This window comes from Bos grunniens, chromosome 16 (genome assembly GCF_055505025.1).
Source record: "Bos grunniens cultivar Pamir isolate PY7600 chromosome 16, Bosgru_T2T1.0, whole genome shotgun sequence".
Classification (NCBI taxonomy): Eukaryota; Metazoa; Chordata; class Mammalia; order Artiodactyla; family Bovidae; genus Bos; species Bos grunniens.
In genome coordinates this window covers 19343374-19364639 of record NC_141180.1, presented here as the reverse complement: position 1 = coordinate 19364639, position 21266 = coordinate 19343374, and the positions used below count along the sequence as shown (strand labels likewise).

Here is a 21266-nt window from a genome sequence, read left to right as displayed (position 1 = left end):
CTGTGTTTATGGCATTTCAATAATGTGTTCACTATTCATCACATAAAACAATATTCTGTGGGAAATGCTTCAAACTTTTTTTTTTTTTTTTAAACTTCTTATTTTAAGATGTGAGAAATACACCTTCCCCTCCTGCTGTTATCTCATCTCTAAGCTGCCAGTAGTAGATCCTGAGGCCTTGGGCAGGGACTTCAAAAGTGAGGGGGCAGCGAAGACAGAAGAGAGTACTAATTAATGAGAAGGCAGGGACTTCCTGCAGTTCAGTAACCAAGAGCAATATTTCAGTCCTGAGCCCCCTTCTGCACTTTCCTTTTCTTCTTTTCTGCCAGCTGCTAGACCAGCCCTCCTTCTTGGCTTTTCCTGCCAATTCTTTCTACCTCCAAGTGGGAGGTACAGTCACTGATCCACTGTAAAAGGTAACTCAGAGTTTTCCCGTTACCTTCCTGCTCTTATCACGGACAGAACATCTTTCTGAGGTTACCTAAATTTATTTTTAATCTCTTGAAATTTACTTGTATACATTGTAACACTTTACCCCAAATATACATTCTTCAAAGTAAAGAAATTTCATTATTTAATACTATTAAACAAATGTACGGAGAAGGCGATGGCACCCCACTCCAGTACTCTTGCCTGGAAAATCCCATGGACAGAGGAGCCTGGTAGGCTGCAGTCCATGGGGTCGCTAAGAGTCAGACACGACTGAGCGACTTCACTTCCACTTTTCACTTTCATGCATTGGAGAAGGAAATGGAAACCCACTCCAGTGTTCTTGCCAGGAGAATCCCAGGGACGGGGGAGCCTGGTGGGCTGCCGTCTATGGGGTCGCACAGAGTCAGACACGACTGAAGCGACCTAGCAGCAGCAGCAAACAAATGTATATGAACTGTATTTAGATTTCCCCAAAATATTCTTTATAGCTTTCTTTTTCCAGATGAGGAGCCAATCAAGACTCACACATAACACTGAGTTTCAAGTATGTTTAGTCTTTTTGTCTTCCATGATACTGATATTTTTTTAACAGTTCGAACCAGGTGTTTTTTAAAATATCTTTCAATTTGCATTTGTCTGATTGTTTCCTCACCTAGAGAGTTTTCTTGCCAAAAATGATTAATCATGATTAGAATCAGGTGAAATATTTGGCAAGCGCAACATATAGGTGAAATGTCATTTACAATTCATCACATCAGGGGCACATGACAGCAGTTCGTCCCATCCTTAGTGATAAGAGTCAGGATTTAGTACAAGCAGTGTCTCCAGGTTTTCTCTTTGTAATTAATAATTAAACTCTTATTGTGTGAACTCAGATTGTGTGAATGTTGTTCCCAAGTTGTTTTTCATCTAATGGTTTTAGCATCTATTGATGATTCTTGCCTTATTCATCTATTGATGATTCTTGAATTATTATAACTGTAAAGTCTAAACTTTTAAAAACTACTAAAAACAATGAAAAAAATAGGAAAACACAGGGGAGAAAGTAATGGTGAACTTATAATTCATAAATTAAAAAATGCACAAAATATGCATCAGGTAGTCTTATAACAGTAATAAAATGCCAGTCAGAGAACTATCGGAGAAGGCAATGGCACCCTACTCCAGTACTCTTGCCTGGAAAATCCCATGGATGGAGGAGCCTGGTAGGCTGCAGTCCATGGGGTCACTAAGAGTCAGACACGACTGAGTGACTTCACTTTCACTTTTCACTTTCATGCATTAGAGAAGGAAATGGCAATCCATGCCAGTGTTCTTGCCTGGAGAATCCCAGGGACGGGGGAGCCTGGTGGGCTGCCGTCTATGGGGTCGCACAGAGTCGGACATGACTGAAGCGGCTTAGCAGCAGCAGAGAACTATTTGTTGTCATCAGCATAGGAAGCTTGAGCCAGAAAGAAAATCAAAGCACAGCTTCCTTTACTGAGAATGCTCTATACAAAAGAAGTCAGCTGAACTAAACAATTGTGCTTAATGACATTATGGATTTGCATTTCACGTTCAAGCTCTATATTTCCTCACAGCTGGGTGACAAACAGTTCCCAGACAGGCAACTTGTTCAGGGAACCACATTTTGAGGAGCACTGCTCTAGAAAGAATGTGAGAAACCAGTTGTAGTTCTTCTCTCTACAACCATATTTCACCTTTTCTTTTTAAACCTTTCCTTCTCTACTTTTAATTTCAGGCAGATGCTCCAAAGTCCCTTCTTCTGTAAGTTTCCCTATTGTATATGATTTCTCTCTTTTCACTTAAGGTAGGAGGATATAAGGCCTCATATGACAGGATGTAATCTCTGAATTATAATTAAAAACAAAAAAATTCTAGGAGGGCATAGTCTTTCTATGGATTCAGGAAAGAAGCAGGCTCAGTATCTATTTTTCTTTCTCCCTGTGCTCAAGAGGTTATTAGAAGTACTTCTTTACCATGGTAGGCAAGGAACGGAAGAGCATTAGAGATGAGGAGAAAAAACTGGGGAAGGAAAAAAAGAGTAAAATATGGGGATTTACCCTGCTCTTCTCCCTTCCCATCCTCCAGAACTTCTTCCAAGATCCCTCCAGAGAGAAGTGGTGACCCATTAGGGGCTGTATGATAAGGAAGGAAAATTTCAAGCAACAGCTCTTACAGTCACTCTCTAAGAAGTGATTCATATGTGAGTAATGTATGAACTACTTATATACCAACATCAAAGCATAAGAATCCTTTAGGAGACTTATCTAAAATCGGCTTCTTTTAATCTCTCTCCCAACTACCTGTCATTAGCACTGCCTACAGCAGAAAGAGATTAATATAAAAATAATTCTTTAATCTGCTCACTACTTTCTAATTCCTAAACACCTAAACCCTTTACAACAACCACATTAGATCCCAAGAATTTCTTACCATTTTTGCTTTCCTTCAAAGTCAAAGAAGCTTGGTTTAGGTGTATTGCAATTTCCGACTTTGACCTAAATGAAGGGGGTGGGCAGAGATAAAACCAAGAACTTATTTTTCAAAAAACTGCCTGAGAAACTTTCAATTTTTAAATCTATTATGTATACTTTGTAACTATAGGTTAGAAAATATCTACAACTATATAAAATAATAAAATGTAACATACTTTGCAAAAGCAAACCAAAAAAATAAACTTTAAATGGAGGCTGCTTTGGCTTATTGCATAAAACAACCGTTAACTAGCAGTATAACACATTTAAAAAATGAATGATAAACAGTTACATTCCTAAATTAGACAAATTGTGTATATATATATAAAACAAATTATAGATTTTGTAATCATGCTACCACTTACAATGTAGAAGAATTTTAAAATATGCAATAAACAAGCTTTAAAGTACAGTTTATCAGAATTCATCATACAGTCTGTTGATGCTGATTCTCAACACTATACACATTTTTTCTCTCTCAAACTCCAGAATAAAACACACTATTTTCAAGTTTATGAAGCTAGTCAGTATAAATTTAGATGCTAAAAGCCATGAAAAAATTTCAAGGCTCTCAACAACAAATTCTATAAATTCTATCTATTCCACAATAATCTTCTCTTGTTCATGGTCAATACTTATTTTTAATCCTCAAACACTTGTAGTTAAACTACACAGTGATTATTTGCATTATGAATAAGCATAAATGAAATTCACACAAGTTAGACTTTACTGCACACCTTGATTCCCCCTGGCACAAGTAATCTCCCTTTCTGATGAACTCTCACAACACTTTCTCTCTCTCTGTGATGGCACTTTTCACATTTCCCTTGTGTTAGCGAGGTTTGTGTAGTCTCATCTTTCTACAAGAATAAAGTCTCTCAGAAACTATTCTTAACCCACCCATTGCACATAGCATAGTGTCTAACTGAAGGCAGTAAAAAAAAAAAAAAAAAAAAGTTTGTTGCATATGGAATGTATACATTAGGCATGTGTTCAACACAATACCTACCCACTATCTCCCTAAAGCTAAATACCACAATCTGAACCCTACCTACTTCTCTGGGACCTTCCCACTACCTCCTAATACTTCTAACACATGCATTTTGCTAAAATCAAACTGATAGTCCACTCATTAACCAGACTGGTCTACTCAACTGCCTTAAGGATTTTCATTTTTATTCTATTTTTCTCACGTTATTTCCCTCAACTGAAAAGTCCTCATCTTCTTCCCTCCACTTTTCAAAATGCTCCTTTCAGTACCACTCAAGGTTCAGATTCTAAGGAACCCTTTCAGTCTATAATGATCTCATTCAGCTCTGATTTCCTAATAACTGTCATCTCTATTATCTGCTTAGTAATTAATCGCATGGCTCTCTGGTCATTATTAAAATGTACAGTGACACAGGGGCAGTCCAGTGAGGAAGGGACAGGGAGAAGAAAGATGAAAGAGCAGGAGCTGCATTTCTTAGACAATCACCATAAACCAAAAGCTTCACATAAGTCAAAGGAGCCACACAACAATCCTGTTAGGCTTGTCGTTACGTACTCATTCTATAAATGAGTACAGAGAAGCTGAGGAGGATTGTCACTGCTCACAGATTTATAAATCTTGAATCAGGAGTCAAGACTTGACTCCAGGACTGACATCAAAGTCCAATACTCCTCTACTAGACATCACTCGGTTTCGTATGCTATATAGAATCCAGGCTTCCATTCTGGCATCCCTAAAATCACTTGAACGACTGGACTGTTAGAAATATGAAATGAGATAAACTATTAGGTATCATAAAAATAGCAATTACTTTGTGTTTTTTCGTCCAGACAACAGCCAGTGGCAGAAACAAATGCCAATGCCTATCCTTCATTTCTCCCACAGTGACAGAAGTCTCAGCCAGACACAAGATCATTGAGCTGAACATTTTACGTGACTATGCAACTTCCGCCCAGGTCCAGGGAACTGGATGTGTGTAAAAATGATATAAATATCTTCCTTAAAAAGTAAGAGGGACTTGTTCTTCCCTTTCTCTCTGCCTAGGCTAGAACTGATCATGGAAAGATCTTACTGCAGCAGTTCTAAAACCTTCTGGTCTTGTAACCCCTTTACACTCTTAGAGACTGAGCCCCCCAAAGAGTTTTTGTTTATGTGGATTATATTGATCAATATTTACCAGATTAGAAATGAAAATATATTTTTAAATGTGAATTAATTTTAAAAATAATAAACTTGTTACATGTTAACATAAATAACAAAATAAATAAATAACAAAAAATAACTATATATTTTAAGGCAAAAAAATATTTAGTGAGAAAAGTGACACTGTTTTACATTTTACAAATCTCTTTACTATCTGAATAGAAGGCAGGTGTATTCTACTTCTGCATTCAGTCTATTGTGATACATTATTTTAGATGAAGAAAGCAACTTCACACAGATACATTGTTAGAAAAGACAGAAGTATTTTAGTAGCATTTTGAGATAATTGTAGATATTCTTCTTTGATATCACACCAAATCTCAACAAGTAGCAGTTTCTTCAAGGATAGCTTCTTAAAGATTCTTCCCTGGTGGCTTAGATGGTAAAGCATCTGCCCACAATGTGGGAGACCTGGGTTCAATCCCTGGGTCTGGAAGAACCCCTGGAGAAGGAAATGGCAACCCACTCCAGTATTCTTGCCTGAAAAATCCCATGGATGGAGGGGCCTGGCAGGCTACAGTCTATGGGGTCACAAAGGATCAGACACGACTGAGCAACTTCACTTTCTTTTCTTTCTTTCACAATGTGGAATCTGAAGCCACATCAACAAATTTTTTATACTGTTACATTAAAATCCATTGGTCTGACTCGCATACTTTGAATGCACCTTCTATCCACACACAATTTGTAACTTCATTCCCTGCAACATCTGAAAATAGTTCACTGAGTTGTGCAGATCTTCCAAATGTTGACCTATTTCATTACACACACAACAGTAAAAGTTCACAATCACTAAAGCTAGCACTAATCTATCAAAAACATTTTTTAGTATTAGGAACCTGTCAAGATCAGGTGGCAGGTACAGATTTTCCAAACCTAATTTTCACTTCAAGGCTCAAATGTTGTCACTGGCAACAAATACCAGCAGTTGTTTTCCTTTAAGTGACAGTCTGACTTCTCTTTTTCAAGAAACTGTATGCCAAATACTCAAGCTTGAATAAGCATAGTTTATCTGTAAGTTGCTATATTAAGTTAAAATTATGTATGTTGAGAAAAGTGGGTAGCTCAACTTGCAACTCAAAATTTACACAGGCGTTTTTCTTCAAAACAGCCAACAATAATTCAGTATGCAGGAGACATATTTTGTGTGTACCCCTATTTTACCACACACAACATTAAAAAGACTTGTATTCAAGAGTTAAAATTAAATAAAATCAGTAATGTTTACTGCTTTATCAAAGGCATTTTAAAGTGAAACTGGCCTTTTTCTTTTTAAATTCATCAGTCAGTTCAGTTCAGTCGCTCAGTCGTGTCCGACTCTTTGCAAACTCATGAACCGCAGCACGCCAGGCCTCCCTGTCCATCACCAACTCCCGGAGTTTACCCAAACTCATGTCCATTGAGTCAGCGATGCCATCTAACCATCTCATCCTCTGTTGTCCCCTTCTCCTCCCGCCCTCTATCTTTCCCAACATCAGGGTCTTTTCAAATGAATCAACTCTTCGCATCAGGTGGCCAAAATATTGGAGTTTCAGCTTCAACATCAGTCCTTCCAATGAATATTCAGGACTGATTTCCTTTAGGATGGACTGGCTGGATCTCCTTGCAGTCCAAGGGACTCTCAAGAGTCTTCTCCAACACCACAGTTCAAAAGCATCAATTCTTCTGCGCTCGGCTTTCTTTACAGTCCAACTTAAATTCAGAGTACACAGTGGTTAAAAAAAAAAAGTTAAAAAATACTACTGCTGCCACTGCCTTGATTCACGCTAACACATCAGCAGTTTTATCCACCATGACAGCACAGAAGAAGGGCAAATACAAACATACCTCTTTTTATTGCACTTTGCTTTATTGTGCTTTGCAGATACTGCATTTTTCACAAATTGAAGGTCTGTGCATACCCTGTATCAAGCAAGTTTATTGCAACCATTTTCCCAATAGCATTAGCTCACTTCATGTCTCTAGGTCACATTTTGCTAATTCTCCCAGTATATCAAACCCTCCACTAGCAAGATTACAAGTCATTGAAGGCTCAGACGATGGTTAGCACTTTTTAGCAATAAAGTATTTTTCAACTGAGGTATGTACATGTTTTTAGACATAAGGCTACTGCACACTTAATAGACTACAGTATAGTGTAGACATAACTTTTATATTGGAGAAGGAAACGGCACCCCACTCCAGTATTCTTGCCTGGAGAATTCCATGGACGGAGGGGCCTTGTAGGCTACACTCCACGGGGTCTCAAAGAGTCGGATGTGACTGAGCAATGAACACTTCAGCTTTCATGTGCATTGGGAAACCAAAAAATTCCTGTGACTCACTTTATTGTGATATCTGCTTCATTGCAGTGGTCTAGAACCAAACACTCGTATCTCTGAGGTATGCCTGTATTGTCTTAGTATTATTATGAAAATAGTTTTGACTTTATATTCTCTGAAGTCTGAGGGATTCTCAGGGGGGTCTGTAGACCACAGTTGGAGAACGGCTGCCCTAGAGAATGGCTAACCTACAAGACAGAAAAAGACTGAGCCCCTGGCTGATTACATGAAGCGGAGCACCCTATCAGCCTAGATCAGCCACCTCTAGCCCATTATCTGAGATGAAAATAAAAGTTCAGCAGCTGAGCCGGTATCCTGACACAGAAGCTTTTGTATTCCCAAATTCAAAGAACAGTTCTGGATCCAGAAAAGACTGGATAAATAAAACTACAGAGTTCTAGGACCTCATTAGTAACACATTTCAAATCATTAGATAATGAATCCTAAGCTATGAAACAGAGTTATAAAATGTAGCACTTTAACAGAGCAACACCTAAACTCTGTTGTCTCTGATATATACATGATATTTTCAGGGCCCCTGAAACAGACTGTTTCAACCAAGGTTGCCAATGGTAAATGCCAGTGAATCAAGTGTACCCAGGTTAAAGTAGGAAGATGTGTTGACTATCCCCACTTGTGCTGGTGCTGAAGGCTCCTCAACAGGAGTTTGAAATTTTCACTGTCCTCGGGTTTTCACAGGTGTTAGCCAGTTCCCTTTTGTTGGCACAGTGCAGGCTGATGAACGTTAACTGCTGTGATCTTTTTGAAACCACTAAAAGATGCTAGTGGAACCACTGGCTTATCTGAGACTAAGAGAACTATTATGTTAGGTAAGGTTAGGTCTCTGTCTGAGAAAACAATGTTCACAGCTCAGTTTATTTTTAGCCTTCTCCTGCTGACAAAATAGAGTGTTATTTGGAATAGAAAGTGAAACTATTTCATGAGAAAAGCCGATTTTATGAGAAATGTAATTATTTTACGACAAATTTTGATCCACTATGCAGGAATTATATTGAACTCTCAACTCTGTTATTCTATCAAAGACTTCTATTTTTAATACCGCCACAGAATTCTGATAGAAACAAAATATTTAGAAGAGACTGATGAACACTGAATGTCCTAACATCCCTAAGTAAGCATAATCTTATTCTCCAGTTCTCTAGTAATTATTCTCTCATAATGAGGAATTTTATTTCCAGATACAGAATATCTCTAAACACTCTAATGCCAAGAGGGTGATGAATTCACACCTCTTCCAGACTATCTGGATGAAGTACACCTGAGACAGAATGGTTTAGCAGCTGGCAGGTGATGATAGTTCACTGATGACTTGGTATCAGATATTTAACGATGCTGATGCTAATACCAATAAAGATATGTCATAGAGAGGAAAACAATGTTTCTTGGAAATGTGGAGAAAATTAGTCTTATCCTGCCCAGAGAATTATCAGTCAGCCATGTTACTTGTCCAAACACAATGCTCAATAAATTCTTGTGAAATAATTGAAAGTCTCATTGTAATGTTATTAGGACAGGACTAATAACCAAAGAGAAAACAGATACCCAGAACTTTTGCAAGAGAAAAAATTCTGAGGCCAATTCAGGGGCAATTTTCATTGAACACTATAATTTATATCATTTATCCCTACAACTACATCTCTCAGGTCACTTTAACTGATATTCATCGATCTTCAAAAGAATCTTCATCTCAAGTCAGTATATTCAGTTTATGGTACAGAGGGACCCCCACAACTATTTCTTTTTAAAGAATATAAGGGGAAACAGATAACAAGAGGCATAAAATGGACTATTATTCAGAACTCCATTGCTTCCTGTGTTCCAAAAGCTGGAGTCTTCCTCAACTTTTAACCCTTGTTGGCAGCTTTTCACATGTTTAAATCTAAACTCCTCAGGTAACTTTTGTAAATCTCTTGATGGCAAGTATCATGATGTTTTTGCTTCTCTGGATCCCCCACAGGTGTAACTCCCAAGTGTTTTACTATAAAATATGCTAAACAAGTATTGTTGATTATGATGAAGCGCTAATTTTCCAACCCAATTACTCTCTGAGGATAAATAAAAGGTGTGCCATATGACATTATTGTATTTCCATACCTCCAGGTAATTTCAGAGCCTTAAGACTCGGGAGCTACAAGCTAGTTCTGGTTCTGATTGTTTACCCATTTTGTAAATGTTCTGAAGCTGATGAAGGGCGGAAGGGCAAGGTCACTAAACAAGTCGGGAAAGCCCCAGAAAAACTGTCCCTCAGTAAACAAGTCGGGAAAGACCCAGAAAAACTGTCTCTCAGTGTCAGCTAAATATTGCTCCTAGGATAGCAGACAGGTCCTTTCGCTGTCCAGAACGAAGTTAATCCTTAGATGATTAAACACACACACACACACACATACAAACTTCATTATACCTGACCATTAACCAAGCACTTTCACCATCTGTTTTTGGCGGAAAGAGAAGGCTTACGGTCACGCTCCGGCACCCAGCCCTTCCCTGCTACTTTACCTGCTTGTACCTGGCATACAGGTACAAGAGCTGCTCCCTGCTGGCCACTTGCACCAGGCCTTGGAGGTGCTCTGCAGCCTTCTCAAACAGCTCTGGCAGGCTCCTGGATGCCTCGATCTTGGGGCTCTGGAGGGATTCCACATCCCCGGAGTCGTCCCCGGAGCTCAGCTCTCCGCCACTGTCGCCCGTGGTGGCCCCCGAGGGCAGGAATGACGAGGCCATGCGTCCGCCTGTCTTCTGGACCAGGTTTGAGGCCGGCGTGGGGGCCTGGCCCACCAGTCCCGAGCTCAAGTCGCACCCAACTCACCTAACCCGAGCTCCCTCGCTTAACTCAGCCTCGCTCCCTCTATCCCCCTGGTCTCTCTGGGCGTGCAGGGAGGTCCCCGGCACCCTCTGCTGCTCTCCCCCGCTGCCCGGTCTCTTCCGGCTTCCCCAGGCTAACAGGGAGCTCGGGCTAGCCCAGATCGCTCCCGCGGCGCGGGGGTCTAGGAGCAGCACAGCAAGGGGTCCCGGAACAAGGGCGGCGGGGGGCGGGCGGGCGACAGGCGCCTGGGGGCGTGGCGGGGGCGTGGCGAGGGCGTGGCGAGCGCTGGGCCGCCTGCACGCCGAGCACGCGCCCTGGGTTCCGCACTCCAGCCAGTTCCGCTGTGGGCCGTAGAAGTGTGGGGGAACTTATGGGACCGCGCTGGGCTAACGCTGCTTGGAGAAACTGTCCTCAAACGTTGAGGTGTCCGTTAGTCGTTTCGTTGAAAATACCGGATCCCCTTCTCGGGTTAGGCCTTCTAGAGTGGGGAAGGAGGCCGTGTATTTCAGAGTGTATCGGTAGAAGTGGAGTCCTGGGAAACTTGGAGCTGAGGACGAAGGTTCCGCCTGAGCCCGCCTCCCCGGGTTTTGTGTCCCTGTGCTGTGCCTAGTCGCTCAGTCGTGTCCGACTCTGCGACCTGATGGACTGTAGCCCGTTAGGCTCCTCTGTCCATGGGGATTCTCCAGGCAAAAATATCAGACTGGGTTGCCATGCCTCTTCCAGGGTATCTTCCCAACCCAGGGATCGAACCTTGTCTCCCTCATTACAAGAGGATTTTTTTTTTTTTTTTTTTTTACCGTCTGAGCCACCTCGAGCGGCCCCCAAAGGTCCTTGGATGTCTGCATCCGTTGCTGGAGAGTTTGGTTTTAACTTGAATAGTGAAAGAGAATTTGGGAGATTGGGCCATCAGTTCAGTCTCTCCGTGTCTTGCTTTGCACGCATTCATAACCATCATCTGTCAGAGGTTTACGGAACCCCTTCCCCAGTGCCCTTAGCACGATGCTCCTTCCCAGCTCAGCCTTTGCCACTGTGCTTTGGCAGACCCTGAGAAATGAAGCCGAAAATGCCCTGCATAGTTCTGCTCTATAGGAGCTTAGAAAACTGCAAAAAAACTATGACATGATTATAATAGTGTCAAAGGAAATAATTAATAACCAATCTGTAGTAACACTAGAAGAGAGTTTTATTTGGGCAGAACTGGGAGAAATATCAATAACCTCAGATATGCAGATGACACGCAACTAAAAAGCCTCTTGATGAGAGTGAAAGAGGAGAGTGAAAAAGTTGGCTTAAAGCTCAACATTCAGAAAACGAAGATCATGGCATCTGGTCCCATCACTTCATGGGAAATAGATGGGGAAACAGTGGAAACAGTGTCAGACTTTATTTTGGGGGGCTCCAAAATCACTGCAGATAGTGACTGCAGCCATGAAATTAAAAGACGCTTATTCCTTGGAAGAAAAGTTATCAACCTAGATAGCATATTCAAAAGCAGAGACATTCCTTTGCCAACAAAGGTCCGTCTAGTCAAGGCTATGGGTTTTCCAGTGGTCATGTATGGATGTGAGAGTTGGACTGTGAAGAAAGCTGAGCGCCGAAGAATGGATGCTTTTGAACTGTGGTGTTGGAGAAGACTCTTGAGAGTCCCTTGGACTGCAAGGAGATCCAACCAGTCCATTCTGAAGGAGATCAGTCCTGGGTGTTCACTGGAAGGACTGATGCTGAAGCTGAAACTCCAGTACTTTGGCCACCTCATGCGAAGAGTTGACTCATTGGAAAAGACTCTGATGCTGGGAGGGACTGGGGGCAGGAGGAGAAGGGGAAGACAGAGGATGAGATGGCTGGATGGCATCACCGACTTGATGCACGTGAGTCTGAGTGAACTCCGGAAGTTGGTGATGGACAGGGAGGCCTGGTGTGCTGCGATTCATGGGGTCACAAAGAGTCGGACATGACTGAGAGACTGAACTGAACTGAACTGAACTGAGGACCTTAGTCAACCTCTCAGTAGCTCTGAGGAACTGACCCAGAAAAGCATGGTTTTCAGCAGTTTTGTATCTTTTCAGAATAAAGAACATCAAACCTGGTAGGAATACATTATCTCACAGTTCAAAAAAAAGACAGAAAAGACAGATTAGCTTGTACACACCAAATCAGTATGGCTCTGGCACCTAGGAAAGAAGAAGCCTTATCATTGAAGGAGTAGTAGAATTGATGTCCCAGAAAGGGAGGCGTTTATCTCTATCTTCAAAGGGGACTTTTTTTTTAAAATTCTGGACAGTGCAGCCTTTCTTCAGTAATTAAAGCAGATGTACAATGCATGTTTGATGGAGTACAAGACTTGCTGTTGTAGTTGGCATAAGTGAAAGTAGTGAAAGTGTTAACCGCTCAGTTGGCATGCTCACACCTCAGTATGTGAAAATTTCTTCCATCAATAGTTAAGTTTTACTGAGTGGTTATTGTGTCCTCTTGTTCTTGTTCAGTCACCCAGTCACGTCCGACTCTGAGACCCTGTGGACTGCAGCACACCAGGCCTCCCTGTCCCTCACCATCTCCTGGAATTTGTCCAAGTTCATGTTCATTACATCGGTGATGCCGTCTAGCCATCTTCTCTAATGCCCTCTTCTCCTACTGCCCTCAATCTTTCCCAACATCAGGGACTTTTCCAGTGAGTTATCTGTTCACATCAGATGACCAAAATACTGGAGCATCAGCTTCAGCATCGGTAAAAATTCCAGTGAATAGTCAACAAACAGTGCTTTTTGATAGAAGAAAACAACAAAAGGGAAAAGACTAGAGATCTCTTCAGGAAAATTGGAAACATTAAGGGAGCATTCTGCCCAAGATGTGCAGAATAAAGCATAAAAATGGTAGAGACCTAATAGATGCTAAAGAGATCAAGAAGAGATGGAAAGAATACATGGAAGAACTGTGTAAAAAAGATCTTAATGAACTGGATTACTATGATGTTGTGGTTAGTCACCCAGAACCAGACATTCTGGAGAGCAAAGTCAAGTGGGCCTTAAGAAACACTGCTGTTAATAAAGCTAGTGGATTCAATGAAATTCCAGCAGAAATAATCAAATCCCTAAAGGATGATGCCATCAAAGTTTTGCATTCGTTATGTCACCAAATCTGAAGACCCAGCAGTGGCCACAAGACTGGAAAAGGTCAATCCTCATCCTAACTCCCAAGAAGGGTACCAAAGAATGTGCTGAACATGGGGCAGTTGCACTGATTTCCCATGCTAGTAAGTGAAGTTGCTCAGTTGTGTCCGACTCTTTGCGATCCCATGGACTGTAGCCTACCAGGCTCCTCCGTCCATGGAATTTTTCAGGCAAGAATACTGGAGTGGGTTGCCATTAAAATCTTGCATGCTAGGCTTCAGCATTATGTGAACTAAGAAATTCCAGATGTCCAAGCTAGGTTTAGAAAAGGAAGAGGAACTAGAGATCAAATTGCCAACATTCGCTGGATTATAGAGAAAGCAAGGGAATTTCAGAAAAACATCTATCTCTGTTTCATTGACTACGCTAAGCCTTTGACTGTGCGGATCATTGAAAAACTGTGGGAAGATCTTAGATGGAAATACCAGACCATCTTACCTGTCTCCTGAGAAACCTGTATGCAGGTCAAGAAGCAATAGTTGAAACCTTGTATGGAACAACTGATCGGTTCAAGATCAAGAAGAAAGTATGACAGGGCTGTCTGCTATCACCCTGTTTGTTTAACGTGTATGCTGAGCACATCATGAGAAATACCAGACTGGATGATTACAAGCTGGAATCAAGATAGGCGGGAGAAACATCAACAACCTCAGATATGCAGATGATACCACTCTAATGGCCGAAGGCAAAGAGCCTCTTGATGAGGATGAAGGAGGAGAATGAAAGAGCCAGCTTAAAACTAAATATTTTTAAAAAACTGAGATCATGGCATCCAGCCCCATAACTGCATGGCAAATAGAAGGGGAAAAGGTGGAAGCAGTGACAGATTTCCTCCTCTTGGGCTCCAAAATCACTGCGGACAGTGACTGCAGTCATGAAATCAGAAGACCATTGCTTCCTGGCAGGAAAGCGATGACAAACTTAGTGTTTTGAAAAGCAGAGACATTACTCTGCCGACAAAGGTCCGTATAGTCAAGGCTATGGTCTTCCCAGTGGTCACATACAGTTGTGAGAACTGGACCGTAAAGAAAGCAGAATGCCAGAGAATCGACGCCTTCAGACCATGGTGCTGGAGAAGACTCTTTGCGACCCCTTGGACTGTAGCCTTCCAGGGTCCTCTGATGATGGAATTCTCCAGGTGAGACTACTGGAGTGCGTTGCCATTTCCTTATCCAGGGCATCTTCCCAACCCAGGAATCGAACCCAGATCTCCTGCTCTGCGGGCAGATTCTTTACCATCTGAGCCACCAGGGAAGCCCCTATTATGTCCTAAGTGCTGTTAAAAAATAAAACAAAAACAGAATATTCATCTAGTTCTCAAAACATTCTAATAATCACCATCGGAGTGGTACAAAGAAAGTGTTGTAAAGAATGGCTATTCCCCATGTGGGGTTAAGCTTTAGATGGGTAGGCAGAGAAAGGGTAGACAGGATGAGAGAAGAGAAAAGGCAGGAGGGGAGAAAGCCTGGATCAGGATTCAACAAACATTCCCTGAGTATCCCAGTTGTGCCACTGTTAGTCCCTGCCTTCAGAGTACTCACGATCCACTCAAGGGATGGCTGATGAACAAAACCTTGCCTTTAGAAAAGGGATAATAGTAACTTACTGAATCCCTTCCTATTTAAGGGACTTAGCCCTTAGTGCTTAAGGTTTAGTTCAGTTCAGTTCAGTGACTCAGTCATGTCCGACTCTTTGCGACCCCATAAATTGCAGCACGCCAGGCTTCCCTGTCTATCACCAACTCCCGGAGTTCACTCAAACTCATGTCCATCAAGTCGGTGATGCCCTCCAGCCATCTCATCCTCTGTCATCCCCTTCTCCTCCTGCCCCCAGTCCCTCCCAGCATCAGAGTCTTTTCCAATGAGTCAACTCTTCGCATGAGGTGGCCAAAGTACTGGAGTTTCAGCTTCAGCATCAGCTTCCAGTGAACACCCAGGACTGATCTCCTTCAGAATGGACTGGTTGGATCTCCTTGCAGTCCAAGGGACTCTCAAGAGTCTTCTCCAACACCACAGTTCAAAAGCATCCATTTTTTGGCGCTCAGCTTTCTTCACAGTCCAACTCTCACATCCATACATGACCACTGGAAAACCCATAGCCTTGACTAGACGGACCTTTGTTGGCAAAGGAATGTCTCTGCTTTTGAATATGCTATCTAGGTTGGTCATAACTTTTCTTCCAAGGAGTAAGTGTCTTTTAATTTCATGGCTGCAATCACCATCTGCAGTGATTTTGGAACCCCCAAAAATAAAGTCTGACACTGTTTCCACGGTTTCCCCATCTATTTCTTATGAAGTGATGGAAGAAGATGCCATGATCTTAGTTTTCTGAATACTGAGCTTTAAGCCAACTTTTTCACTCTCCTCTTTCACTTTCATCAAGAGGCTTTTTAGTTCCTCTTCACTTTCTGCCATAAGGGTCGTGTCATCTGCATATCTGAGGTTACTGATATTTCTCCCGGCAATCTTGATTCCAGCTTGTGCTTCTTCCAGCCCAGGTTTCTTATGATGTACTCTGCTGCTGCTGCTGCTGCTGCTCTAAGTCACTTCAGTCGTGTCTGACTCTGTGCAACCCCATAGACAGCAGCCCACGAGGCTCCCCCGTCCCTGGGATTCTCCAGGCAAGAATACTGGAGTGGGTTGCCATTTCCTTCTCCAATGCATGCAAGTGAAAAGTGAAAGGGAAGTCACTCAGTCGTGTCCGACTCTTAGTGACCTCATGGACTGCAGCCTACCAGGCTCCTCCACATATGGGATTTTCCAGGCAAGAATACTGGAGTGGGTTGCGATTGCCTTCAGCATATATAAGTTAAATAAGCAGGGTGACAATATACAGCCTTGATGTACTCCTTTTCCTATTTGGAACCAGTCTGTTCCATGTCCAGTTCTAACTGTTGCTTCCTGATCTGCATACAAATTTCTCAAGAGGCAGGTCAGGTGGTCTGGTATTCCCATCTCTTTCAGAAATTTCCACAGTTTATTGTGATCCACAAGTCAAAGGCTTTGGCATAGTCAATAAAGCAGAAATGGATGTTTTTCTGGAACTCTCTTGCTTTTTCAATGATCCAGTGGATGTTGGCAATTTGATCTCTGGTTCCTCTGCCTTTTCTAAAAACAGCTTGAACATCTGGAAGTTCACGGTTCACGTATTGCTAAAGCCTGGCTTGTAGAATTTTGAGCATTACTTTACTAGCATGTGAGATGAGTGTAATTGTGCGGTAGTTTGAGCTTTCTTTGGGATTGGAATGAAAACTGACCTTTTCCAGACCTGTGGCCACTGCTGAGTTTTCCAAATTTGCTGGCATATTGAGTACAGCACTTTCACAGCATCAGCTTTCAGGATTTGAAATAGCTCAACTGGAATTCTATCACCTCCACTAGCTTTGTTTATAGTGATGCTTCCTAAGGCCCACTTGACTTCACATTCCAGGATGTCTGGCTCTAGGTCAGTGATCACACCATCATGATTATTTTGGTCGTGAAGATCTTTTTTGTACAGTTATTCTGTGTATTCTTGCCACCTCTTCTTAATATCTTCTGCTTCTGTTAGGTCCATACCATTTCTGTCCTTAATTGAGCCCATCTTTGCATGAAATGTTCCCTTGGTATCTCTAATTTTCTTGAAGAGATCTCTAGTCTTTCCCATTCTGTTGTTTTCCTCTATTTCTTTGCATTGATCACTGAGGAAGGCTTTTTCATCTCTCCTTGCTATTCTTTGGAACTCTGCATTCAGATGCTTATATTTTTCCTTTTCTCCTTTGCTTTTCACTTCTCTTCTTTTCACAGCTATTTGTAAGGCCTCCTCAGACAGCCATTTTGCTTTTTTGCATTTCTTTTCCATGGGGATGGTCTTGATCCCTGTCTCCTGTACAATGTCACAAACCTCATTCCATAGTTCATCAGGCACTCTATCAATCAGATCTAGGCCCTTAAATCTATTTCTCACTTCCACTGTATAATCATAAGGAATTTGATTTAGGTCATACCTGAATGGTCTAGTGGTTTTCCCTACTTTCTTCAATTTCAGTCTGAATTTGGCAATAAGGAGTTCATGATCTGAGCCACAGTCAGCTCCCGGTCTTGTTTTTGCTGACTGTATAGAGCTTCTCCATCTTTGGCTGCAAAGAATATAATCAGTCTGATTTCGATGTTGACCATCTGTGTCATGTGTGATGTCCATGTGTAGAGTCTTCTCGTGTGTTGTTGGAAGAGGGTGTTTGCTATGACCAGTGCATTTTCTTGCCAAAACTCTATTAGCCTTTGCCCTGCTTCATTCCAAGGCCGAATTTGCCTGTTACCCCAGGTGTTTCTTGACTTCCTACTTTTGCATTCCAGTCCCCTCTAATAAAAAGGACATCTTTTTTGGGTGTTAGTTCTAAAAGGTCTTGTAGGTCTTCATGGAACCGTTCAACTTCAGCTTCTTCAGCGTTGCTGGTTTGGGCATAGACTTGGATTACTGTGATGTTGAATGGTTTGCCTTGGAAACAAACGGAGATCATTCTGTCATTTTTGAGATTGCATCCAAGTACTGCATTTTGGACTCTTTTTGTTGACCATGATGGTTACTGCATTTCTTCTAAGGAATTCCTGCCCACAGTAGTAGATATAATGGTCATCTGAGTTAAATTCACCCATTCCAGTCCATTTTAGTGCTTAAGGTAGGTACAGTTATTTCCAGTGTAAACAAATCAGCACACAGGGGTTAAGTAACTTGACCAAGGCTGCACAGCTAATAAATAGAAAAAGAAAAAAATCGAAGTTCTAAGTTATTTTAGTTAGAAACTAGTCTGCAGATGGAAGAATAATGGGAGCCCTGATGGCTCAGTGGTAAAGAATATGCCTGCAATGCAGGAGACTCAGGTTCAATCCCTGGGATTGAAGATACCCTAGAGATCCCCTGGAGAAGGAAATGGCAACCCACTCCAGTATTCTTGCCTGAGAAATCCCATGGACCGAGGAGCCTGGCAGGCTACAGTCCAGGGGGGGTCACAAAAAAGTCAGACGTGGCTTAGTGACTAAAACAACAACATACGGGGTAATAATAGACAATGAAAAGTAGATTGAAGGGAAGGTACATGGAACTTTATATACTTCTCTTTGTAGTATTTTTGTCACAAATGGGAATTGCGTATTATCAATCTTTTTTTTTTTCCCAACAAATCTGGAGATGTTTTCCCCTTTAACTGTTTAAAGAAATGATTAACAAAGTTCTATGTCAATGAACTATATAAACAATGATATTAATAATTTAATAGGAACTTAATGAATTGTATTAACAATACTAATGCTACTGCTAAGTCGCCTCAGTCATGTCCGACTCTGTGCAACCCCATAGACGGCAGCCCACCAGGCTCCCCCGTCCCTGGGATCCTCCAGGCAAGAACACTGGAGTGGGTCACCATTTCCTTCTCCAATGCATGAAAGGGAAAAGTGAAAGTGAAGTCGCTCAGTCGTGTCCGACTCCCAGCGACCCCATGGACTGCAGCCTACCAGGCTCCTCCGTCCATGGGATTTTCCAGGCAAGAGTACTGGAGTGGGTACTAATAAATTACAATACTAATAAATTAATATAAATTTTGCAATACTAATAAATTAATACTAATAAATTAATAAAAATACTAATTATTATAAAATTATATATTATATATAAATATATATAAATAAAATTACATATTATAGTATTATAAAATACTAATAAATTAATATAAATGTTAATGTGTTATGTTAATAGATTTCTTAAGGTTGAATTATACTTCTATTCCTGGAATAAACCCATTGTGGCCCTGGTCATGCTTTTTTGTTTGTTTTTTATTTCTAGGTTCAGTTTGCTAATATCTTCTTTAGTATCTTTACAGGCTTATTTAAAGATGACTGACAGTTTTCCTTTCTGTTGTATCCTTTTCAATTTTGTGTCAGGGTAATAGGAGCCTTGTAGAATATATTTGGAAGTTTTATTCTTTTTCTATATTCTGCAACAGTATAACATGGGACTAGAGCAAGCACAAATCTCTTACACGGGGAAATGTTTGGCACTACTTACTAAAGATGAACCCACGCCATTCTGCTCCTACCCACCAAGAATGTATACGTGCATTCACTGAAAGCTGTGGACTAGAACATTCATGGCAGTGCTATTCCTAATCCCCCAAAACTGGAAATTCTCAAATGTCCATCAACAGCGATAAGGATAAACTGTGGGACTTCCCTGGTGGCTCAGCCGGTAAAGCGTCTGTCTACGATTCGGGAGACCCAGGTTTGATCCCTGGGTTGGGAAGATCCCTTGGAGAAGGAAATGGCAATGCACTCCAGTACTATTGCCTGGAAAATCCCATGGACAGAGGAGCCTGGTGGGCTACAGTCCATGGGGTCGCAAAAAGTCGGACACGACTGAGCGACTTCACATTCACGATTACGTTCACGTAGTGTGTTTACACAATAGAGTACTATTCAGCAGCAAGAATTAAAGTCAGACACAACACATGAATGAATCTCATAGACATAGTGTAGAATCCAGGAAACCTAGCAACAAAAAGCTCATTCTGTATGTTTCCATTCATCTAAAACTCAAAGTTAGGCAAAGTGAATCTCTGATGTTAGAAGTCAGGATAGTGAGTAGTCTTGAAGTTAGTAATTTTAAGGATGCATAACGGGGGCTCCTGGGTGCTGGTGGCGTTCTTTTTCTTGAGCGGAATGCTGATGACACAGTGTGTTGACTTTATGAAAATTCACTTAAAATTTACATACTTTTCTATAAAAGTACTGACATCATATAATGACATCATGTAATAACATCATATCTAAATGAAAAATTCTAGAAAGAAGAGCCTCTGACACTCAGAAGCTGGTCTAGTATTCACGGTTAAGCCATATTATTCTCCTATTACAATTACAATATGTAATTCTCCTATTACATATTATTCTCCTATCAACCTCAGACATGGTCACTCTGAAACCATGATAAAATACGACAAAGTAAAGCACCTCAGGCGGAGAAGGCAATGGCACCCCACTCCAATACTCTTGCCTGGAAAATCCCATGGAGGGAGGAGCCTGGTAGGCTGCCGTCCATGGGGTCGCTAAGAGTCGGACACGACTGAGCGACTTCCCTTTCACTTTTCACTTTCATGCATAGAAGAAGGAAATGGCAACCCACTCCAGTGTTCTTGCCTGGAGAATCCCAGGGATGGCGGAGCCTGGTGGGCTGCCGTCTCTGGGGTCGCACAGAGTCGGACACGACTGAAGCGACTTAGCAGCAGCAGCAGCAGCAAAGCACCTCAGGGGCTTTCCCAGTGGCTCAGCAGTAAAGAATCTGCCTGCAATGAAGGAGCAATAGGTTCAGTCCCTGGGTCAGGAAGATCCCCTGGAGGAGGGCATGGCAACCCACTCCAGTATTCTTGCCTGGAGAATTCCATGGACAGAGGAGTTTGGCAGGGTACAGTACATAGGATCGCAAAGAGTAGGATATGACTGAATCGACTTAGCATGCACACAGGCACAAAGCATTTCAGAAGTTTGTCTAAGCACAGACACAGGATCACTCTGCCAGCCACACTCTTGGCCACAGTGAGTGACTATTACTTATTTACAAATTATAGCTTTATTCTTACAGCTAGTCTTAGATAAAATAGATATATAAATCAGATTGACTGAGATGCCCAGTCACAGAATTGCCCAAGCTGCCTGACAACACCCACTTGAGAGTAAGTCCCCAGTTCCTTAGATTCTCCTTCAAGTCACCAACCAAAGCCCAAATCCTAAAATGATTCTTTCTTAACAACTTCTTACTGAGAAAGCCCTTAGTTAAATACAACTTGGTTAACTACAGTTGACTGAAGAGCATTAACACCTGAGAATC

At 41.7% G+C, this 21266-nt stretch overlaps 1 protein-coding gene across 5 annotated transcripts in view; it reads right to left on the bottom strand.

The window, feature by feature from the left end:
* Positions 1–10463, bottom strand: part of ACBD6 (acyl-CoA binding domain containing 6) — a 203655-nt gene extending 193192 nt beyond the window's left edge. For all 5 annotated transcript variants that reach the window (XM_086343543.1, XM_086343545.1, XM_086343542.1 and 2 more), the window contains exons 1-2: positions 9942–10463; positions 2869–2933 (exon numbers count right to left, since the gene is read on the bottom strand). In XM_086343543.1, coding sequence (XP_086199669.1) covers positions 2869–2933; positions 9942–10163 — 287 coding nt within the window. In that variant the 5' untranslated portion in view covers positions 10164–10463. The remainder of the gene's footprint in view (positions 1–2868; positions 2934–9941) is intronic.
* Between the last annotated feature and the right edge of the window lie 10803 nt (positions 10464–21266).